Below are 24,662 nucleotides of genomic sequence, written 5' to 3'. Positions count from 1 at the left end.
GGAAGACTGATTATGGTTGCATCGCTCCTGCAGCTCACCCATGAGGCATATATAGTGAGCGCGGGGGGGGGGGTGAGATGCACGCTTGGGTGGATACAGGGCACGTAAGCGACAATGCTTCTTGTAGTGGTCCGAATTGCCCTGCAGGAAGCACTGGGTATTAAGTGTGCAAGGGACTAATTTACTGCCTGATTAAGGTCCTGTGCCCCCCCCCCCCCCCGGTACCCACAGACGGATCTCATTTAAAGGGTGACACTGTCAACTCCAAGCAAATTAGTGCCCGAGCTCAGACTTGTGGACAGTAACGCTGACTAATGGGTAGCGATGCAGGCAAACGAGGGTCATGGAGGAGATTGAACACGCCATGTAGACTAAAGCGATTCATAATGAGTGCTGGTAACGTTATCGTGAGGTGTAAGAAAGAATAGGACCGGGCCAGGCATTAATACATTGTACCTGGACCCGGGCCGCCAGTCACCCCCAATGCGAGTGCATAGTTTAGTTAAAAAGGAGAGGGAGGGGGTGGGGAAAGGGGGCAAAGCATATTTAAAGTTTGGCGAACTATGAGGAAGGCGGTGGGGGTCGACGAGGGAAGTTTGGTTAAAAAGTTGGAAAAATACACAGATCGATCATAACATGTTATTGCAATACCGGAAGACTGCACCGGAAGGTGAACACGACACAAGAACGTATGAGAGATGATGGCTGATAGGGGAATGACAGGGATTAAGTTACTCAGTTGGAATGCTAGGGGCCTTGGTGCACCTGTGAAGATGAGGGAAGTAATGGCGTATGTAACCAGGCAAAGTGCCCAGATATTATTTCTCCAAGAAACACACCTATTAGACCATCAGGGACGCAGGTTCGCCACCGGATGGGGACACCACAGTTTCTACACCTCTTACTGCACACGGGCTCAGGGTCATGATTTTGATTCATAGGTCACACCCGTTCACCCATTATGCAACAGAAAGTGACCCCTGCAGTACATATGTGGTGGTACACAGGAAACTAGGCAGCGCTGAAATACTATTAATCAATGTGTACGGTCCCAATATAGATGACCCCGAGTATTATACAGAACTTTTTCGGAAGTGTGCCAGGTACCCGACGGCTCAAGTAATAAGTGGCGGTGACTTTAACACCATATTAGAAGTAGACCTGGATAGAACATCAATCACACCCAGATCAAGGACGAACGTTGCACGCACTATACATACACATAATATAGACCTAGATTTGAAGTACGCTTGGCGCTCACTACACTGGTCTCAAAAGGCTTACACCTTTTACTCATCAGTCCATGACATGCATTCCAGGATAGACATTTGGCTGATATCTCAGAGGGTTCTGGGTTGGGTGATAGAGGCAGAGCTATCGGATCACTCCTCTGTGTCTATTCTGTTAGATATCCCGGAGGTAACCCCTCAGTGGGCGCCATGGCGGTTCAAGGCAGAAACCCTGCTCGACCCCATGTTTAGGACCCGTTTGGCACAATACGTCTCTGAATACTTTGAGAATAAAGGGTTGGTTGCTCAGCAGGCTGTCCTATGGCAGGCGTTCCAAGGTTTATATTCAGGGCATCGCAATGTCCACAGAACTCCGAGTACTCCAAGACATTCGGAGAGAACTGAAAAGGAACAAGTTACTTACCTGTAACTGTTGTTCTCCAGCATGGGTCTGGCATGGATTCACATGCTCATGAATATTCCCCGTCGTCAGGCTGGGAATCCTCGGTAAAGAAAAAATCATTATCAGTTTCGTTTCTGATTCTGTCTTTCCTAGTAGTAACCAATCACTGATCTCTGCGTCATACTGACCACAGCCAATGACTGCCCTCTACCTAAGCCCCGCCTCTGGCAGCCATCTTCAGATTTGGTAGCACGTGAAGTGGCAGTATGACCAAGTGAAGAGCCGCAGAGGGGTAGGCGGGAGGGTTCGCATGTGAATCCATGCCGACCCATGCTGGAGAACAACAGTTACAGGTAAGTAACTTGTTCCTTCTCCAGCATGGGGTCTGGCATGAATTCACATGCTCATGAATATAAGATTAAATAGCAGTACACACATGCACAACCACGGGGGGTGGTAAAAGGCTCAACATTAAGCAATACAAAAACCCAACATTAAGCATCTCTTACCTCCTCACCAGGCTCACCTTAAGCGAACAGGTTGCGCAGCACTGCCTGGCCGACCCTGGGCTCCTCCCTGGAATCCCGATCGACGCAGTAAAATCTCGTGAAGGTGTGCGTCGACCTCCACGTAGCAGCCCTGCAGATGTCCAGCAGGGGCACACCAGATAAGAACGCCGTAATAGCAGCGATCGCTCTGGTCGAATGGGCTCTCGGACGGCCTGGCAGCGGTCAGTTAGCCAACCTGTGATAGTGCATGATGCAGCCGGAGAGCCATCTGGAAATAGAAGACTTCGAGAGAGCCTTCCCTTGATTCACAGGTCCAAAGTCCACAAACAGCTGTGATGTCCTCCGGAAACTCTTTGTGCGGTCCACGTAGAACTTCAGCGCTCTAGCCACATCCAGCGAGTGCAAAGTCCTCTCGGCCGGCGACGAAGGAGACGGGAAGAAAACAGGCAACAGCAAGGGCTCGTTAAGATGAAAGTCCGACGGCACCTTGGGCATAAAGGAGGGGTGTGTCCTAAGCACCACCCTCGAGGCATGGAAAGTCAAGTACGGTGCTTTGCAGGATAGGGCCTGGATCTCTCCCCACTCGTCGTGCGAAGGTAATGGCCACCAGGAACGCAGTCTTACACGACACAAACTTCATAGATGCGGAGTGCATCGGCTCGAATGGGGGCCTCATGAGCCTGGTCAGCACCACGTTAAGTTCCCATGCTGGGGCCGGGGCCTTCACCGGCGGGAACGACCGGAACAGTCCTTTCATAAACTCTTTCACCAGTCAATGGGACCACAGGGACGTCCGTCCTGTGGTTCTGGTATATCTGGAGATCGCCGCCAGATGAATCTTAATGGAGGCATGGGCTAGCCCAGCCTTTGCCAGCGACAGCAGGTACGGCAGCACTTGAGGGGCCGTAATCCGTAGGGGGTTGATCTTCTGTGCTCGGCACCAGTTAGAGAACCTCTTCCACTTATGACCGTAGCATTTGAGAGTCGAGGACGCACTGGCCTTTGCAAGAACCTCTCTGCAATCGGCCGGTATATCGTAGCCTCCAAACTCTAGCGCTGCAGGACCAAGCCTGCAGGTTCAGCGACACCGGTTCGTGGTGGAAGATGGCGCCTCCTTCTCTGGAGAGAAGGTCCGCGTCCGCCGACAGCTTGAGGGGAGGGGACGTTGACAAGTCCAGAAGGTCCGGGAACCAGATCTGCCTCGGCCACGCCGGTGCGACGAGGATCATCCTGCACCGGGACCTCTTGAGCTGGCTGATGAGTCGAAGCAGCAACGGCAACGGAGGGAACGCATACAGGTATAGGCCGTCCCAGGGGAACGAGAAAGCATCGCCCATGCTTCTCGGCTGGGGAAACCTGCTGGCGAACCTCTTGCACTTCGAGTTCGTCGCTGTTGCGAACAGGTCGATTTGGGGTTTGCCCCATCGTCGGAAGAGTTGATCCACCTGATCCTGGCGCAGTTCCCACTCGTGACACGCGCGCAGCTCCCTGCTGAGCGAGTCGGCGATGGTGTTGCTTTCTCCTGCCAGGTGGAAGGGAACCAGGAACATCCCCTGGGCGACCGCCCAGTGCCACAGATCCTGTGCCTCCTTGTATAGGGCTGGTGATCTGGTGCCTCCCTGCTTCCGTATGTAAAACATTGTTGTGGTTTTGTCCGTGAAGATCCGCACCACCTTGCCCTTGAGCGACGGGAGGAACGATTTGAGAGCCCAGAACACGGCTCGGAGTTACAGGACGTTGATGTGCAGGAGCCTCTCCTCCGGGAGCCAGAGGCCTCTTGCGTGGAGATCTCCGGTGTGGGCGCCCCAACCTTCCAGGGAGGTGTCCGTCGTCACAGTCTCCTGGTACGCTGGCGTCTGAAAGTCCTTGCCCGCCGTGAGGTGCGCTCGAACGCCCCACCACTGAATCGCCCGCCGGAACACCTCGTTGAGGGGCACCCTGTCCTCGAAGGTGCCCGTCGCCTGTATCCAACGGGCGTCGAGAAATTCTTGAAGAGGGCGCATCCGTAGTCTGCAGAGGCGCACCAGGTAGATGCAAGAGGACATCATCCCCAGGAGGGACTTGATGGACCTCACCCTGGCCACGTCCGTGGCTAGCAGGTGCTGCACTTTGCCTAGAATGGTCTTCGTCCGTTCTTCCGACGGGGCAGCCAGGCGCCTCACTGTATCGAGCTTCGCTCCCAGAAACAGGGCCACCTGCGACGGCACCAGGTGGGACTTCGGGTAGTTTATGGCGAATCCCAGGTTTGTGAGTAGCTGGACGGTCCTCGCAGTGTGTTCGACGGCGAGTTCCCTCGTCCTTGAGCGGATGAGCCAGTCGTCCAGGTAGGGTAGACGTGAATCCCCTGTAGGCGCAGCCGCACCGCCACTGGTGCTAGGCACTTGGTAAAGACCCTGGGGCCGACTTCAATCCGAACGGCAGTGCTCTGAATTGGTAGTGGCGTCCCTGGACGACGAACCGGAGGAACTTTCGGTGACTTTTGAGGATGGGAACGTGGAAGTATGCATCCTCCAGGTCCAACGACGATAGAAAGTCGCCTTCCTCCAGCTGTCCCAGTAGGTGCTGGAGGGTGACCATCCTGAACTTTTGTGATCTGATGTATTTGTTCAAACGATGAAGGTCCAGGATGGGGCGCCAGCCGCCCGTCTTCTTCCCGACGAGGAAGTACCTTGAGTACACCCCAGAGCCCCGGAGCCTCTTTGGGACAAGCTCGATGGCGCCTTTCCTGAGCATCGCCCGTACTTCCAACAGCAGTTGCGGGACGTGATTTTCCTTCCTGGCCACAGGTGGAACGTGAGGGCACTTCTTCAGGAATTCGATAGAGTGTCCTCTTGCCAGGGTATCCAGCACCCAACGGTCGGTGGAGATGGACTTCCACATGCCGACGAAATTCGTCAGCTGGCCTCCCACCGGGGTGGTTCGGTGGGGGCCCGAGACCACGGCCGGTTCAGTCCTGCTTGCAGGGGTTGGCCTTGCCGACGGCGGCGAGGCGCTCCCTGCTTGCCGCGACCCCTGTAGGCCTCCTGAGACGAGGAGCGTGCCGCCTGGCGGTAGGACGACGAGCCACCGCTGGATCCCTTGGAGGCACCCTGTCTGCCTCCGGAGCTCCGAAAGGGCCGCCGTTGCTGAAGGGCTCCTAGGGCGCGGGCCGTCCGAGTGTCCGTTCTTATGGCTTGGAGGGACTCGTCCACCGCCTTCCCGAACAAGTTGCTGCCGTGCTGACGGAAGTCGGTCGCCCGGAGCCAACCCCGTCGTCGTAGGCAAACACCGTTGCCCAGCTGGCAGAACCCAGTATCGGCAATATCGGTTGTCACCGTTATGGCGTGGTCCGAGGCCACCTCGCCTTCTTGCAGTATTTCCAGGGCCTCGGACCTCTTGTCGTCCGGCAGGAAGTCCAATATGGGGCCCAGCTTAAACCAGAGCTCCCTGTCGTAACGGGCCACGATCGCCAGGGCGTTGGCCGCTTTGATCGTCGTCGCCGCCGACGAAATGACGCGCCGCCCCATGGCGTCCAACTTCTTTCCCTCGCCGTCCGGCGGGGAATTCGACGTCGAGGCTCCTGACCCCACCGCTTTCTTCTTCGCCGCCGAGACGACCGAGTCTGGTGTTGGCTGGGCCCTGAGGCATAGGGGAGCGGTTTTGGGGACCCGGTACTTCTTCTCGTACCGGTCCCGTTTGGCTGGTGCCGTGGAGGGGTTTTTGAGAACCGACAGGCCCTCCTCCCAGATGTCATCGATTAGGGGCACCGCGATGACCGTCTTCCTCTTGGCCTCCCGGCGCTGATAGAGGAAACCTTCCTTTTTCTGCTCCTCCGGGCAGAGCTGGAACAATTCGGACGCCCTGGCGATCATGGCGTGGAATGAGCCAATCTCGTCGGGCGGCGAGGCCCGGGAGACCCGTTCCGTCGTCGTCGCTCTCAGAACCCGTCGTCGAGCCCAACGCACCGTCATCTCCTGACTCGTGGGAGGATGAGGAGGGAACTGTAGGCCTTACGGGGGCGAGCGGAGGAGAGGGTTGGGTCCTCTGTCGTTTGTTCTGAGGACTTCCCAACGGGCTAGGTTGCGGGTCCTCCGGCCTGGGAATCTCGTCCTTATCTCAGAGAATAAGGACTGGATGGCAGACAAAATGGCCGCCGAGCCATCCTGAGGCCTAGGATCCGGCTGCGCCGGAAGGGAAGGCCGCTCTTCCTCACCATCGTCGTCTTCCTCGGTTATCTCCCGAGGATCTTCCTGACGGGATCGAACCTTCTCGAATTGGACTTCGAGGTTCCTCATGGCCTCGGTCAGTTCCTCCTCCGAGGCTGACTCAGAGCTCGAGGAGGGCACCGTGCCCCCCCTTGCTTCTTCCATCATGGCGGCCACGACGATGGGCTGAAAAGAGGATTCCCTCCTTGGCGGCAGGGAAACTCTAGTCCCGGAGGCGGTCTCCGCTGGCGGTGTCTCTGCCGGCTTGGCAAGAGTCGCCGCGATAGCCTCGATAGAGGCCTTCGCCTGCTGGGTAGGGGCCTTCTTCACCTTAGGTGCGTCCCGGGCCTTCTCCTTCGGGGGAGGGGCGACGCCTCGCTCCCCCTCTTCCGAGATCGGACAGGGCTTCTCCCGAAGCTTACCCGGGGTCTCGGACTTTCTCTTCCCCGAACCGGAGCGTTGGCTCGTGGTTGACTGTGCCGGGGAAGGTGCGCCCTGCCTGGCGACCGAAGAGCCCGACCTTTCGGCGCTCCCAGAGCCAGCGGACTCGCGGCGCTTGGCCTGGTGTTGGGCCCCCGTCGCTGGGGCGCCCGCACAGGACTTAGAAGCCCGCTCGGACCCTTTCTTCTTCTTCTCACCCGTCGAGCCCTTCTCCAACCAGCTTGCGAGACGGGATCGACGGTCCCTCATGGTCCGCTCCGACAAGTTCTTGCAGAACTGGCAGTCCTTCTCTACATGAGTCTTGTCCCCATGAAGACAGTAGAGGCATCGCGTATGTTCGTCTTCCTTAAACACATTCTGCAGCCCGCATCCAGGGCAGCTGCGAAACAGCTTGGGTCCGGGCGACGAACTCGCATCCTGGGCCATCTTGAAGTAGGCCGCAAATCTTCTGGAATCCTCCAAGAAGTTGATTCGACGAAATCTTCACCCTTGAGGGGCGTAGGAAAATCCCGCAACGGGTAGCCGTTAACGGGAGTAGAAACGGTGTAGCTTGAGGCTCGATTAACCGAAAAAAATGTGAAAAGTCACCTGAAAAAGCGCGAAACATGCAGTAAAAGCTCGAGAGCTAAGCACGAGGACTCCCAACACTTGAACGTGCGGTAAAAATCTGAAGATGGCTGCCAGAGGCGGGGCTTAGGTAGAGGGCAGTCATTGGCTGTGGTCAGTATGACGCAGAGATCAGTGATTGGTTACTACTAGGAAAGACAGATCAGAAACGAAACTGATACTGATTTTTTCTTTACCGAGGATTCCCAGCCTGACGACGGGGAATATTCATGAGCATGTGAATTCATGCCAGACCCCATGCTGGAGAAGGAGGGATCACTTGCTGTGCTGCAAACGGAGTATGCGAGTAATCCATCGGCGCAGCTCAGCGCAGAGATTAGAACACAACTAGATGAATACTGAGCGGCAGAAGACAGGGAACTGTGCTATTTTGATAGACCGACGGCCGCACGCAGGTATGGGGAACAGGATAGGCCGGGTAAACTCTTGGCACATATGGTGCGCAGCGAGAGAGGTAGCACAAACATCCTGTGCATTGTCAGGTGAGATGTTGTGGTGGTTACTAAAGAGGAAGAGATCAGCGGGGTGTTTTATGACTTCTATGCTGATTTATACTCACCTCAGAGCAAATCTACAGACCGCAAAATTGACGATTATTCAGCAAGGATACCCACCACGTTACTATCGGGGGAGACTCGCGATGCCCTAGAAACACCGATAACACAGTGAAAAAAGAAGCTATAAAGAATCTTCTGGGCGGTAAGGCGCCGGGCTCAGACAGGCTGGATGCAGAGTTTCATAGGGAATTCATGGACGCATTGTCCCCCCCACCCCGCCCCCCATCTCCTGTCAATGTGGACTGAAACGTTGGAAACGGATACAATGCGAGAAGCGGTTATCACTCTGCTATTGAAACCAGGAAAGCCACCCAAGGACTATGGGTCATAGACCGTTATCCCTTATTAACACTGATGCCGAGCAAAGATATTGGAATCCCAATTAAACCCACGGATGCCGTATATGTTGCATGAAGACCAGGCGGGATTCGTCCCGGGCAGATTAACAGCGTCCAACATACGGAGGTGCTACAACATACGGAGATGCTACAATATATTGGCGACAATCCCGCAGGATACCACAGGGGCCGCAATCTCCTTGGATATGCAAAAAGCATTCAATACAGTATACTGGCCCTTATTATTTAGGGTATTGCATAACTATGGATTTGGCCCAAATTTCATCCAGTGGGTGCGCATTCTGTATGCACAACCATATGCGCAGGTGTGCATGAACGGGTGCCCTCTTCAGTTCTGGAACTGGCGGGGGCACTAGACAGGGATGCCCGCTTTCCCTGCTATTGTTCGCATTGGTGGTAGAACCACTAGCGGACCTTCTGAGAGCTTGGTACGCCCGAGTTGGGATAGCCAACGAGGGGAGAGCTGAGTTGATAATTATGCTGTATATAAGGGAACCTGGGAGATACCCTCAAAGGGTGCTAGCAGCGGTCCGAGCGTACAGGGAATTTTCGGGTCTCAACAAAATGTTAACAAATCTGTGATGTTCCCACTGATGAACAGGACTAGTGAACCCAACGATCTGTATGGGCTGAAGTGAACACCCCAATGGGTGAAATAATTAGGTATTGAGATAGCACACACAGATCGGTTAGTACGCTCCCTCACCTATGATTACCTGGCCGACACACTTTGTGCCAAGATTGATCGCTGGAACCATCTCCCCATTTCACTCATGGGCCGGTTGGCACTAGTGAAAATGGTCATAACTCCCTAAACTGTTTTATCTCTTCAGCACATTGCCACTGTGGCAGGGAAGATCCTTCCTATCGAGAATGCAAGGGGGCATTGTGATGCTGGAAATGCAGAGGGACAGGGCCTCCGTATCCTTATCCTTTACTGTTTTTATCATGTGTTCTGTCCGGTTTTCCACACAGGAGTTCATGTGGGACTCCTGGCGGTACAGCTCCCCCTTTGGTTTGGTGTACAGGCCCAAGGGATACCCTTATGGCACACACAGGTTAATTAGTTATACAAGTCGAAAGGTGCCAACGTGTGTTGTCACTCTCCCAATCTTGCCTTGGTGAACAGTCTAGTGCTAAAAGGCACATGCTAAGTTGGAGAAACTGGGCATATCGTCTGCTAGTCAAATGAAAAATTTCAGAAGCAGTTTAAAATTCAAGAGATCAAAAGGAAAAAGCTTTTCTACAACAGAAACAAAGTGAAAAAATGGTTTGTCCTCTCAGTGTTTGCTGAAGAATTCGTGCATACACTTGTTTAGAGAACTCACTGCTGTATGTGCTACTTGTAGTTGGTATGGTAGGTTGTCGGTTTTATACTGTTAAGGACAACCCCACTTCAACACTAGAGATTCCTATTCGTCGTCAGGTCGCTCTGTTTTTTGTCAGTATTTTCGGAAGAGATATAAAGAAAGAGAGCAATCTTAAACTGTGACGTTTTCACTAGATTAGATTGTTCTGAAGCCGACCGGTTTCAGTGGAGTATTGTAGACAGACCACCTTCTTCAGAGCTATAGGGAAGGTGCCAGCCTGCGTGTCTTATTGCTTTTGAGTGCAGCATAGTCTGCAATGGTTGTTATTCTTCACCCTCTCCATGATGGTTAGTTGCTTGGTAACTTCAGGAGTGGGCACTGTTGCAGGGCACCTAGTAAATGTGGCACCCTGTTACCCCCACGGTCAATCAGCCGTCTGGATTCACTAAGAATGGTCCATTGCGAATTGGGAAATAGATGTTAGTGAAAGCAATTCTTGTGTTAAATTCACAACTCAATTTGGATTATTCCCCCAATTTTGTAATTGTCTATATAGTGAGCGCCCCACAAACTGAAATGTTATGAATTGTTGCTGTCATCAAGGAGTCATTCCTGGGCCCACGGAATGCAAAACTGCGTGATTTGAAAGGGATACAACGCAGGACTACATTTGTTTATGGGCAGGCTACTCGATGCCCAGTTTCGCATTCCGTGGGCCCAGGAAGGACTCCTTGATGACAGCAACAATTCATAACATTGCAGTTTGTGGGGCGCTCACTATATAGACAATTACAAAATTGGGGGAATAATCCAAATTGAGTTGTGAATTGGGGTGGTAGAAACCTTATAGAAGGAAATAAGTCTTATAGAATATATGGACTGGGCTTGTGATACATCTTTATTTTACAGGTTGCCCAGGTGGGGAGATCTCCACACACAGCTGTGTCTAGGTAGCTAGTCCAGTATTCTGCCTATTCTTACCAACTGCTTTCCTCCTATATCTATTGTTGGTTACCTTTATTAAGTGATTTGTGTGACATTTAACCAGAGTACAGTTGATGCACTTTAATGGAATCTAGTAAGTGTGGTACCACATAGAACTGTATATATTTGCCATTGTAGATCTACAGAGCACAAAATGAGTTATTGTGATTGTGTGCATAACCTTGAACTTAATTAAATAAAGACTGTTTTAACTAATACAGTATGTGGACATTCCTTTGTGGGGGATTGGGGACTACACTGTACTTAAGAACCAGCCTGCATCACCTCCATCACCTCCTGAGAAGCTAGGCCTTGATTGCTCACCCACGTTTACCAATAATAAGAGAATCTTGGCTGGGTTCCTCTGTGCCTCTCCTCTACCATATAGAGAGCAGAAGTACAGACACCCACCTCCAGTCTTTACAGGCATGCTGGACGGAGGGTGGACCTGGTGCACCACACGTGGCATTGGAAAAATAGGGGAAAGATCTGGCCTGCCTCTTACACGGGCTGGCAGAGGGGAGGTCAAGAAGCGGTTACCAAATGGACCCTGTCCTGGTGTAAGGCAGAATTACATGCAGTACCCTTTGGGAACACTACGCACAAGACTACAGGTGTGAGCACAATCTCACCTTTGGTATAAGTCTGTACTACACAGTTTTGTGGTAGCAGGGCTGAGCAGCCAGGCTCATCTCAAGAGGGATGGTGAGCAGTACAAGGTGTTACACAAAGGACTTGCAATCACAGTGGTTGAAACAAACACTTACTCAAGGTTTCTTGGTAAAACAATATTAATTTGTTTACACAGTCGTATAATAAGCTGCTCAGTATCACACTATAATACACTCCAGTACCAAACCAATATGCTTCTGAACAAGTTAGGCTCCCCAGAAGTGGGAGCAAAATGGCACTTCAGTAACTTTAGATGGGAGTAAAAGACACACGTTATTAGAATTAAACACACATTTTCTTAGGCTGGGCAAATAGGTTCAGTTCTTCATTAGAGGCAGTTCAATTCAATAGGCGTCAATGGACCAGTGTCTTGGATAGGATAGCGCAGTTCTGGTAGTAAACAGTCAAGTCTTTGCCAATGTTCTCAGAAGTAGTTTGCACAAAAAAGAGTTATGTCGGATTAGGAGCGAACAAGGCTCCAAAGTTGGGAAAGTTTCATAAACTTTCACTGCGGTAGAGAGGATTTCTCAACCGCGTTAACACAGTACCTTGGTAATGAAGAAAAGCTGTAGCTGAGGCAATTGTTCCTGGCAGTTCCGGCAGATCTCGCTGTTCCTGGGCCTCAGTCGCGGCGACAAGAGGGAGGACGTCGGGAGGTTCCTGCAATGCACGGGGAGGGATCCACAAGCTTGGAAAAATGCTGGTTTAGGGTGCGAGTGCCTCAAAGTCCACAAGCTAGTATCCTTCTCACTGGCTATCCGGTTTTCAATAGCACTCTGAAGAAAATTCGACCAGTATGGAGATGGTTTCCAGGTGGCTTGTGAGTTGGTGCTTCCCACCAGCTCAAGGGAAGAAGTCATCCTAGAAGGGGCTTCTCTGTTGAGGGAGTTTCAGGCTATTCGGACCTGCAGCAGGGCTTCACTGGGCAAACCAACAGTCCAGGAGTTGCAGCAGTCTTCCTTCAGCTCATCTTCGGTTCTTTCGTTCCAGTGGTCGACTCTGCCTTCCAAGTCCCAGAGACCTGCTTTTAAACAGTTTTCTCCCATTCATTCAAGCCTAGCTGCCACTCACCCAGCAGGGTGGCTGTCCTTGCCGGACAGTCAGCCAGCCAATCATGCCAAAGTGCATTCACGTCTCCTAGGAGACTAATCACTGGGAGATTTGGGCATCTCCCTCACTTCCTGTCCACCCCAGACACTCAGGCGCCCAAGGCGGTCTTCAGTACTGAAGCCCGCCAAAATCTAACGAACAAAGGGACCAAACTTGGTTTGGCGCGCAGAGACAAAGACTAGAAGGACCATTCCAAAAAGAAAAGGTGAAAAAAGTCAGTCAGAACCTGTTTTTACAGAGGGGTCTCAGACGCCATCTTGAAAAACATGGCTCCGGTGCATTTTAGCTACCGGAGCGTTTGAACGGTTCGTGATTGGGAAAATCATGGTAATAACACTGCCACCAGCCATTCTGAGAGGAAAGGGTAGCATTTGGGTGCTACATGAGTTTTCTAGGCATAGGGAATACTAAGTATTTCCTCCAGATCTCTGCTGTAAGGCAGTGTGTGCTGGGTCTAGCAATTTAAAAAGACTAGCAAAGTCAATTTAACTTTACCTTCACTGGGAGACAGTAGTCGGACCCAGAGAAGGCATTTAAACCTTGAGAAGTCTGAAAGACATCCCTGTGCCACTGCACTGAGGGTGCTGTGTGACACACAAATGATGATGCCTATGGAGATGTAAAACACACATCAAAATACATGAGTGGGGAAAAAAGGCTCACACTCTTTCCAGGTAAAAATGAAATGAAAGTCCTAAAAATCCAGCAAAGTTGCTGGGGGTCTCAAAAGTTAAGGGAAATTAGCACATTTATGAGAATTCTCCCTAACACCTGGTAACACAGCATGCATGGGCAAGACTAGTCTGTCACCCCAGAGAAACCATAATGTACAACCCAGACTTCCCTATTTGGGGAGCACCATAGGTGCCTCTAACGCTGGACACGGACCTGACCGCACACTGGCAGGACAAGGGCATACTTCATTTTAGGGATCTGATCAGCAAAGGTCAGTCTGTAATCTTGGAAGATATTAAGGCAGATATTGGCGACACCACACTACAGAAATTACAATATCTTAGATTTCGCCCTGCGCTGGCGACACTGTGGGACAGATTTCTCAGTGAACCGCCCTCACAACGATGTCTGAGATACGCACTCACCCCCAACACAGCACAAAAAGACTGCCTCGGTTGGCATTGTTGACCAGGAAAGTACGGACACCGGATATCAAAGGGGAGTGGGAAAGGGACACCGGGATTACTCTTACCGAGACGCACTAGATGCAACTGTGCAGGCTAACAAAGCAAATTTCCTGTAACTCCAAGTACAGACTAATCCACTTTAAGATACTGAACAGAGTACACCTCACACCGTCCCCCTCAAGAGAATGTATGTTGCGATAGCAGGGAAATGTCCTAGATGTGGGAATGAGGAAGCAAACATACTCCATATGTTGTGGTCCTGAGGGGCGCTCACTGAGTACTGGGCGAATGTGTGCAATGCGTTGGAGGAAATGGTGGACCAACCAGTAAAGTGGGAAAAAGGGTCGTGCCTGTTGGGCTTTGTATGCAAAATTAAACTTGTGCAAAGTAGACTTCTCAACCTGAGTCTGTTGGCTAAACACGCCATACTGACGAGATGGAAAAGTAAGATACCCCCTTGATAGCAGATTGGATTAACTACATGACTTGGGCAAAAGACAATGAAGAAGTCTACTCTAGCTTACTACCCTTAACAAATCGCCCCAAGGACATATGGAAGGGTTCAGGCGATACCTGCTTAATAAAAGTGAAGGGGATGATAGTCAAGATGAAGTGTCAAATGTTGTATAGGAATCAATTGAATGAGAATGCTGCAGTTAACTGATTGCAATATGTAACTCAACTACATGGAATGTAACAATGTAACTCTGTGCAAAAGTTAAATAAAAGTTTTTAAAAAAAAGAAACCTTAAATTGGGAGGATGAAGTCATTAGTCATGCTGTGGGAGGAATGTTTGAAGTTACTCTCAAACTCTTCCCTGCAGCTCCATCACTCAGAAAACAGTTCCCATGCTTTCAGAGGTAAGGAAATAGCCCAGAAAAACACAAAGGTTTTCTTAACAAAATGGATAGTGATGCACAAAATTCAAAACATTTTCTTTGATTTGAAAACTCAAATTTTTATTGAGATATGAACAAAATCAACTTATTCCGAGGAGAACACTACACAAACTAAGCAATCAACCGAGCTGCACCACTGGGAGATGCAAATAAATAAACCAAGGATTTTGTTCATTTCTTCAACTGTGTGAAATATTTTGCTGCACCCCTTTCATAAAAGCCCCAAAAGGTAAAACCAGCTTAAGAAAGATACTTTGTTTACTGTCTTGATGGCTAAACTGGCAACTTTTTTTAACACTCACTTTACTTTCTTTGTTCACGTTTCTGCAGATATACTTAGCTATCTTCAAATGAGAAATACAGGGTTGTGAATGTGACACACGTTACTCTGTATCAAATACTTTGAGTTGAAAGATCATTAATTACATTTCCGCCCAACCTGCCACAGCCACCACTAAACAAAATAGGGTTCAGCAAAGGTGGCAACAAGAGTTTGTTTCTGCACGTGGCAAAAATATTAGACATTGCCCTGCTAGAAAAGGCAGGCTGTAGACTTGATCCAGCATGCCAGTGTATGACTTTTCCCCCCAGAGTGCCAGTGTATGCTAGCATGTTGGGACCGCCTGATCCGATCGTGATCCTGGCAGAGCTGTGCCATGGTGGATGGGCCATATTGCAAATTTGAACATAGTAAAATATGGTTAACAAAAATTCAAACTAAACTTTTTTCTTTCACTAATGGTTCAATCACAAATTGTGAATCAAACTTTTCAAAATAATCATGGAAACTGAATAGCACACAGAGGGCACATGCTACATTTCAGTGCTGCGAGTGCCATACCTTTTAGGTTCCTTTTACAGCATCCAAATCAACCATACATGGAATGGCATCTCAACGGTAATGATGCTCTCTGAAATAGCTTAAGAATATACGCTAACCTAAAGAACAAAGCAACTCTCAATGGATTGTGAATCTCCAATAGTAATTGGCCTCATCGATGAAGGACTGCAACCACAAGATCAGGGAATTCTGGCTGAGGGCTTATTTCACATCTCACTACTATAAAATTTAGGAAGGGGTGGGAAAGATTCTGAAGGTTCAGGTGATCATGGCAGAATGAATCGTCAGATAGACTGGCATTAGATCTCTTTCAAAGGCACAGTAGTTAGTAAGGCATCTTAAGTGGACAAAGGTGTAAATAGGTCTTCCATTTAATGGATCTGAAGTAAGGATTCAAAAAACCGATCTGATCCACTTGAATGTTGGGTATTAAGGCTTTGCTGGATGCATACAGAAGTGGGAGATAAATATCAAGTGCAATGTGTATAAATACTAGCCTCCAAAAAAGGTAAACCATAATGCATGAAATACACAAGTGAAAATCAACACAAATGAGCAATTTGATCACCCATACTTTAACAGACAAGGGCCATGTGTGTCGCCCTCCTCTGTGCAAAATATCCAAGAGCAAACAGAGAACATTACAAGGACAGCCTCACAAAGTGGTTCTCAACCACTGAAAATCTCAATTTGCACTTGGGCGTTCACACACCAAGCGATCAGATCATGCTATGGGAGGATGTGACTTTGCAGTTACTTTTGATTTATTATAAATATGTACGCCAATATACATACACCCAGCAGCAATAGTACCTCCTTATTAACATGGTGGCTCTTTTCCAATTTTGCACTATTCCATAGTCACCGCATTAAAATCTCATTGCAAATAAGGATAACAAAAAATATTAATCCCAACTATTTCCACAGCTCTCCATGGCAAACCTCCTGCTTACTGTAAAGACATGAAGCCCATCTGGACTACGCCCGCCCAGTATCAAAACCCCTATAAATCATGTAAAGTACAACCAAAACCATTTGACAAACTAAAGGAGGTTCAGATTTAGTGATCCGCGCTTGTAGGTTTCTAGGCATAGAAAGCATGAACTGGTTCTGATGTAAACTTGTGAAGAACCATCACATCTTGACAGAGGATTAGCAGAAGGAGTATTAGTCAAAATAAGTTAAAACATTGGATCATTTTTCAGTCGCATTCAATTTCAGAAATCCTTTGCAGGCTTTAAGCTATTTTTTCAATTGATAATCACTAATGATTTTTAAACAAAACAAAAAAGGGAGTAAAAATACATTTTCCAATTAAACAAACTGCATATTCATTATAAATCGCAATCGTAAAGTGGCTGCCAAAATTTCAAATCCACTGATTTGATAATTGGCCTAAACATTGTATTATTAAGTAGGAAAAAACATTTTCTCCGTTTTTATGGCCTTTTCAACAAATTGCAAGTCACTCTCAAAATGTCACATGCTGAAGTGGTCTCACTTCCAGATCAAAAGTGCCATACTGGTATGACCTTTTCACCAACCATCACGCCCAAAAAAACAATATTCTGACTTTATTTGGCTAGACAAGAAGAGGACTACTACAGTTTATACATTTTATGTCGTCATAGAGCACTTTCTGATAAAATCTCCCGGCAAGTATAACAGACTAAATTTCAAGCACATGCCTGCCAGCTACCAAGGGACTATTCCTTTTGCCATTTTATTTGCTACAATGGTGAAATTATGGACCCTATTCTTTTAACTGGAATGAGGCTCTTCTTGTGATAAAAAGGTTTCCTTGAATTATGTGTGCTTTAACTTTAATTCTGTTAGTAAAACCTATGTCCACCTGGTGCACAGGTATCCCAGATGCTGTAATAGTGCAGCCTGTTGCTAATAATCTCAATGCCAAAAAGGCAGCTATCTTTATTCTTTGAAATGGATGTGTCACCATCTCATTAACGAGGGATCATCATAAATGGAGAAATGTTCTAACACTCAATCATTCAATAAAATGTTGTTGATGCTCGATTCCATTTCTTAAATGGTGGGTTTTGAAAATTTGGTGGATACTCATGCTCTATGGCCAAACGTGCTACCATGGTTGATGAACAGAACTAATACCGACGCTGCATGTTGTACTATACAACTCCATTACCTTCTAAACTATGGATATAGTGTGGTGTGTGTATATATATAACTGCACCAAGTAAAGTAGGTCTACAGACAGGCAGCATTTCGTGAAGGAGTGAGCCAGTCTGCTCTTAAAATGTAGTCTTAAAATAGCATTGTTTGGTAGATTAGGGATGTGGCCAGAAACTGAGACAGGACTTGTAAATGATTTAAACTTCTTTTTGCTGACATTTCAAATATGTATGCTACTGCTCAACACCATTTCATCTGATGTTGCACGGTTACTCTTTGGTCTCTTCCCAGGAAAGAGTAGGCTAACCTCTTGTCATGGTGCTTGTTTACTTCATAGTATAGGCACATATTAAATTGAAGAGAATTAGATTTGTTAGTCATGGCATGGCGTATACAGGTTCACTTTGTCTATGAAGAAAATGTGATGCCGTCTGCCTTAAAGTCTTGGTAACATGAGGTAGACAAAAACTGGGTGCTGTACGTTTAGCATGGGGCAGGTTCTTATGCCAGTACTTTAATGTGAATTGAACACATCAAAACGGAAACACGTTAGGCGTTACAGAATGAGAATTCAAGTGTTGGATATTAGAATGGGAATATTCAATCCATCAAGATTTTAGATCTGAAAGTCATCCATTCTACTCATCTTCATCATTAGCTGGTTCCATTTATAGATGTCAACTTTTAAGGTGAAGTGATGGGTTACTGCTTGAGGATGAAAAATAATATCACATTTCTACTCATGTTAGTGCCAAGTACAAATTTGGATAAAGGTACCAGTCATCTGTGTTCATATTAAGAAGTTGTTTCAGTCCCAAATTAGACTCTCAAAATTAGCTTTGGATTCCCCAGTGCCAGCCAACGGAAGTAGAATTTCTCAAACATGTGCTAAACTGATATATCATTCATCTATAGTAATGATTTGGGTCATTTTAGGGTTGCTTGCTAGCTAGAAAACGCACATGTCTCGGAATTGCCTGCTTGGTTGACCCAATCATGGCTTTGTGACCTAAAAAAGATCAGCAATCCCACTTGAAATAATATACAAAATACTTTGTATAATTGACCATGTTTTAAGTCGCCCCCCAGCCCCAATTTATTGGCCTTTCTTTTGCATTGATAAGGAATTTTTAAATTAGTTGCACTTTTAATTTTCTCACTTTATCAGTGCCTTTGTTTCTAGTCGGTCTCAGGACCTAATTAACAAAGTAAAGAAATCCCGATTTCTACTGGTCGTTCTAGTTGAAAGTGGTTTGTCTTTTTGGCTCTTTATTTTCTCCAAATAAATCCACTTCTGCTTTGCCTGGGGTGAATTACTCCCTAGATGTTATGAGGTGTTTAGGATTGTGTGCATATTCTGCAATATATGTTGGCCCATATAAGACGTCTGTTCTTAAACGGTTACAAAAATGCAATGTAGTATAGAAGGTTATCGTACATTTTTTTTCAGAGTGCATTTCTTTTCTTAATGTATCCAGCAGCTGGAAATTAGTTATTTTTGCATCCAGGAATGCTTCTAAGAGCATGGTTTGTCCAAATAAGTTACAGCAAATGCAATTCCGTATCTTCAAGAGGTTGAATTTGTGATAGCTCTCCTGCTTGTTCTGCATGCTTCCGCTGATGCTTGGTCATTTGCGATGAATGGCTGAAACTCTTCCCACAGTCAGAACATGTGTACGGTTTCCCTCCTGTATGTATTCGTTGGTGTGTGTTGAGATTTGCTGACCAGCTGAAACTCTTTCCACATACATCACATGTATAAGGCTCCTCTCCTGTGTGGGTTCTTTGATGGTTGCGGAGATGAGATTTCTGGCTAAAACTTCGTTCACAAAAACTACACTTATATGGTTTCTCGCCTGTATGGGTTCTCAAATGGTTGGTAAGATTTGCGTGATTGCTGAAACTTTTTATACACAGAGTACAAGCATATGGTCGTTCTCCTGTGTGAGTTCTAAGATGGGTAACAAGATGTATATTCTGACTGAAACCCCTGCCACATTGACTGCATTTATAGGGTTTCTCGCCAGTGTGGATTCTCTGGTGGGTAATTAGATTTGTTATATTACTGAACCGCTTTCCACAATCCGAACATATAAAAGGTCTTTCCCCAGTATGAGTCCTTCGATGGTTGATAAGATGTGTGCTTTTACTGAAACTTTTCCCACACTGAGTACATGTATATGGTCGCTCGCCGGTGTGGGTTCTTCGATGATTTACCAAAGTTGCATCATGACTGAAGCTTTTGCCACAATCTGTACATGTATATACTCTTTCGCCAGTATTGATTCTCTTTTGTTTGCTAGAGATTCTTTTTTTGCTACCTTTTTTACACTCTCTGGCTGGATCTTGTCCATCTTTTAAATGGCTTTTTTGGTTCGTTTTTGGCTTGTACAGTATGGTGATGGGTGTTTCGTGCTCTGAAATTTCAAGTACATCCTCGTTTTTGTGCTCCGATATTACCAGAGAAGATTTAAGTCCATCGGTACATTCTTCATAATCCATTTCCACCCACTGCTCTCTGGTTTCCGGTTCCACTGGGTAGAAAGAAAATCTGTATTAGTGAAAAGAAATCCAATGCTTAACAAAGAAAATACACTTAATAAAATAGGGAATATTGTTCCAAACTATAAGCATAATGAGAAAACATTTTCCATAAACTGAAGATACATATGCGAAATATAGAACACCTGACAATAGGTAAATCAGAACACAGATCAATGATGAAAGAAAATATATAGTTATTTATAAACCACTGAGCAGGGATGGTTCATCTTGTTACAACAAAACATTTAAAAAAAAATTATATATATATATACATATATATATATATATATATATTAGTTATTAGCAGATGGTCTTACTATATGGTGGGATAGACAAGACAACATTTCAATCAATATTAAGCCTCTCATTAATGAATCAACACACAAATGTTCACACTGAAACTATTTGAACATCAGAAGCACAAATATCAAAAACGATTTTGAGATAATCTAGCATGTATCAGACATCAGGAAACACTACATTTTACAAGAGCACAACCTACATGTCAATAAAAATAAAACTCTCCTGGCAATTCCCTCTATTAAGAAATAGTATATTGAGTGAGATTTTGCACTTGGCGTTATGCACCCGTGCCTAGCACAATGTAATTGTCCACCACATCATGCAATTGTATTCATTTCAAGAGCAGAGGTGTATTTCTATCAGAAATGACATAAAATGACATTTACAGATTTTGGAGACATTAACAAGAAGGGTGCCTGAACAATAGCCGAATTTTGGGAACTAGTGGTGAAGCAGTTTATGAGGGTGCAAAACAGTGGGAAATACCCAAGGGACAAAATAAACATTATATAGTTGAGCATCAAGATGCATAGGAAACGCAAAAAATGTATTCCTACTAACTTGATTTGATTTGGCTGAAATAAAGAAAACATGTTTGTCACAAACACCCCACCCCACCCACCCAGATCGGTAATTGAGAAATATCTGTTAAAGAATAGTTATTAAGAAAGTAAAAAAAGAAAAACCATGTTTCCGCCTAGTCTCCATTAATTTTCAAATAGAGAAAAAGTCAAAATTAGTCTCCCACATACAGCCAAAACCGCTTGATAGAATTGGACCAGGTATGAAACAACTTGGGCACAAAGCATTGATTAGATTTACGGGAGAAGGGGCAGAGGGAGGGGAGAGGGGATGGGGTTATTGCATCTAGTTTCTAATATATTTGACAGAGAAGGGGCTTCCCCTTTTCTCCCAAAATTGTAGCTATATCTCCCAGTGTGCCTTGCAGCAGAGTGACTTTCAGAAATGAAAATCTGCCACTTTTTTTGTTCGATGCAAGAAATATTCTCGAATATTCGAAAACGAAAAGTGGAAAAAATGTATTTTGGAAGAGGAAAAAGGATGAAATGGCATAGGATAAAGGTGGGGAAAGGGGGGCGGGACGCCATGTGAGATTGGGGAGATGAGGGGGTGGCTGGGGACCAGGTTCAGAGCTCAAACGTTTTCACATATTTTCATATTCAGGGTTATTTTCAATGTTGCCAATCCCCCTGTTTTAGCAGAGGAATTGCCTCCTGCAGCATAGTCATCCTGAATTCTTGGGGCTTGACATACATGTTTGCCGGGCACATTGTTAGATATTTCTTTGGAACAAGGAAGTACACTGAATAAATACCTTGGTTTTCTTGCAGAGGTGGCACCAGCTCCATTGTTCCCTTTTACAGTAATGCTAAAATGGTCCTCTTCTAGAAATAAGTAATGCTCCAACGACATTCTTCTTGTTCGAGGAGAATGGTGGCAAGGTATTTCCAGAAATTCGATTGAATAACCTTTGGCAACGGTTGTGAGCACCCAGCAATGATATGCGACCCCCGGGGGAGGATACCTGAACTGGAGCATCATTTGTTGGCAGGGGCAGCTGCGCCTCTAGAAGTTGCAACTCTGCCTCACCCTTTGCCTCTACGAAACCATCTTTGCTGGTTTGACTGACAAGAGGATATTTGCCCTTGCGGACTGTAGAAGAGACATTTGCTCCAAATCCAGACTCTTGGCTGTGAAAAGTGTCCTGTGTGTTAAATGTGCTGCAATGGATAAAGGGCTGATTTGTCATCTGTCCTAATATCAATGTCTCATGCTCCTTCCTTGTTGCCAGATGATCGTCAACTGCCTTCACGAACAGAACTGAATCTTCAACAGGCATATTGTTTAAAGTTGCCCGAGTCCCGGGTTTAAATCCTGAATCCCGGAGCAATGAATCCTTCCGCAATTACTCTCCCAAAAGTGTCTGCAGAGTCTAAAATATTTAAGATGTTTTGGGCTTCTTGTTTGCCCGCTGTAGTTACTTTTTGAAGGTGTAATTTCACAGGTTCGGGCACAGAAGGGAGATGTTTTAGTACCTCGTCATACTGTGTGTTGCTATAGCTTGCAAGCAGAGTGGTATTGTTTGCAAAGCGTGTTATATATGCTCAAGAGGTTGTTATCCTCCTCCTCCCCCACCCCCAGGTATACAATCTCTTGCATTCCTTATTGAGAAGTGCTTCAGTAGTAGAGAGTGGAACACCAGCCCTTTTTCTAGGGGTGATGACCAGCAGGGAATCTGGTTTAGCATGTCTTCTAATATAAAGAGGGTCAGATGGCAATGGGTTAAACGTCTTCTCCACAGTGGGGTTAACTGCCAGAGTAAGCAAGGGTGTAGTAAATGATGAGGCAATTCTCTTTATTGACTGTAAAAGAGAAATAACTTGGTTGATTTAAAATATCCTCCACAAAATCAGTTTGTCCACGTTTCTTCTGTACGAATATTGAAATGATTGGAAGCCCTCTTTCATTGTATAACAATTGGTCATCAATGGGGAGATGGGACCACTCTTGTGAAACATCTGGAGTGTCAATAATTGTAATATCTGGGTCATCTTGATAAAATTAGTCAGGTCATCGTTCAGATCATCCTGGTCGACATACCATACATCTTGATCTACCTCCTCTTCCCCTTGGAGAGAGTCAAGAGAGATATCTAGGACCGCATGTGTTGGTGAAGTTTAGCGCCTTGGTGATTTTGCAGCACCTTAGCCACAAGAGTTGCCCCATTTCTATACGTAACGTTTTTTGCTTAATTGGGTATTTGTGCATGTAGTCTACAAAAGAGGAGACTGGCGATCATTTTTTTGCAATGTTCCTTTGACCATGTTCCTGTTCTGGGTGTTTCGGGTATAGGGAACACAATAGCATCAGGGTCTTCTCTAGGCCTCTTTTACTGGAGAGACTGTGATAAAGTGGAGTGAGCCTCTGAATCCGGTGGCACTTGCTCACCGACAGCTGGTGTGTGAAGTGTGTGTATGGGCCTTTTTATGGTGTTCATCTTCGCTAGTGTGAGTTATGCTTTTTCAATGTCTGAAACACCCATCAAAAGACTTACGCACGCTTACAGGTGCCCGTTTTTCTTTCTCGTCCTGTGCCAAACACGGTTGCTGAAGCGTAGCAGAGCAGGCATGTTGGGCGTATGGTCCGTAGGCCGTGAGGTGCCTTCTGCCGGCGTGCCATGCTCTTTCGACAATTCAGAAGAGCGGCTCAGGGTTGGGTGCTGCTTATGTGTCCGTCTTAGTGGGCAGGAGTCTTCCCTAAAGCAGCGCGCTGCGACCGTCATGCGGGAGCCGGAAGGATTCCTTGAAATGTCTTTGGCCGCTATAACAGAGCAGTCGCTGCTTTGGCCGTGCGCGTCCGACTGAAAGGTGCCAGTAAGGGGTTTCTGATTTGCCCATTATCGCATGCGCCGGCCACCATTTGGTGCGTTGTTCTTTTAAGGTTTCGGGCCTAAATAACTTGCAAGATGTGTAACGTCCCTCTGGGTGGTGTCGGGGAAGGGAGTTGTTACACATCGAGTGTCCTTCACACATTTTCTGTTGCAGCTTGTACAGAATTTAAAGGGAGCTCTCTCCATGGTGAATGAGAATTATAAAGGCAGCTAGACAAATGCAGAAAATGTAGGCATTGGAGGAATGTATTCTCTAATAAGTTAAATAAATCAATCCCCTACTCTTCCATCTGTTAGTTAGAAGCCTGGTGAAGGTGAAAGTCCGACGCCGGATCGGAGCCCGTCAGATTTGGCAGTTGTAAGTCGGTCGATCTACACAGTGTTTGTCGAGATGTATGTCGAATGGGGACCGTTGAAAGAAGTAAAATGTAAGTTAATAACTCGGAAAAAGAAGCATCGCTACAGACTCCGCCTAACACATCCGACTATGACTGCAGAATGAAATAATCTGAGAGACCTCGACGCGTGACGATCATGGGTACAGTAGACGTCACACTAGGGTTAATATTACAACTGCACCCAGTCGACATCCTTTTTTGAACTTCGAAAAGAACATTTGCAATACTCTGTACCTACCACTAGATGTCGGCCTATGCAAAGCATGTCCTTCGAAGCAGATCCACAAGCCTCAGATATATATATAACAGGAAATCGGTGAATAAACGCTGGACAAAACACAATGTTTCTGTGGAAGGCACAATTCTTATTTTCAAACCTAAAGTGCTCAAGGACGAAGAAGCACACAACATGTTTCACATCAAACTAAATGCTTGATTATGCGAGATAAATATATATTTTTTTATATATATAAATAAAAATTAAAAGAACTTTAGTTGAAAATCAGTTAAGGTGAGAAACTAACGCAACAAACCCCCTGAAATTCTTTGCATTGGGGACTCGGGACACCTGCGCACTCCAGTTGATATC

The 24,662-nt window shown here is 46.7% G+C and overlaps 1 protein-coding gene across 2 annotated transcripts in view; it reads right to left on the bottom strand.

The window, feature by feature from the left end:
- Positions 1 to 16,014: 16,014 nt before the first annotated feature.
- LOC138521305 (zinc finger protein 436-like) overlaps positions 16,015 to 24,662 on the bottom strand; it is a 197,994-nt gene continuing 189,346 nt past the window's right edge. The window contains exon 3 of one of the 2 annotated variants that reach the window (XM_069634041.1): positions 16,015 to 19,950. In XM_069634041.1, the coding sequence (XP_069490142.1) occupies positions 18,959 to 19,950 (992 nt within the window). In that variant the 3' untranslated portion in view covers positions 16,015 to 18,958. Of the gene's footprint in view, positions 19,968 to 24,662 lie in introns of both variants that reach the window. The other variant, XM_069634042.1, reaches the window with a different exon arrangement.

Source organism: Ambystoma mexicanum, chromosome 13 (genome assembly GCF_040938575.1).
Source record: "Ambystoma mexicanum isolate Mex_15411 chromosome 13, UKY_AmexF1_1, whole genome shotgun sequence".
In the NCBI taxonomy this organism is placed as follows: Eukaryota; Metazoa; Chordata; class Amphibia; order Caudata; family Ambystomatidae; genus Ambystoma; species Ambystoma mexicanum.
The sequence above is the reverse complement of the archived record's forward strand: the minus strand, read 5'-3'. Positions and strand labels throughout refer to the sequence as shown.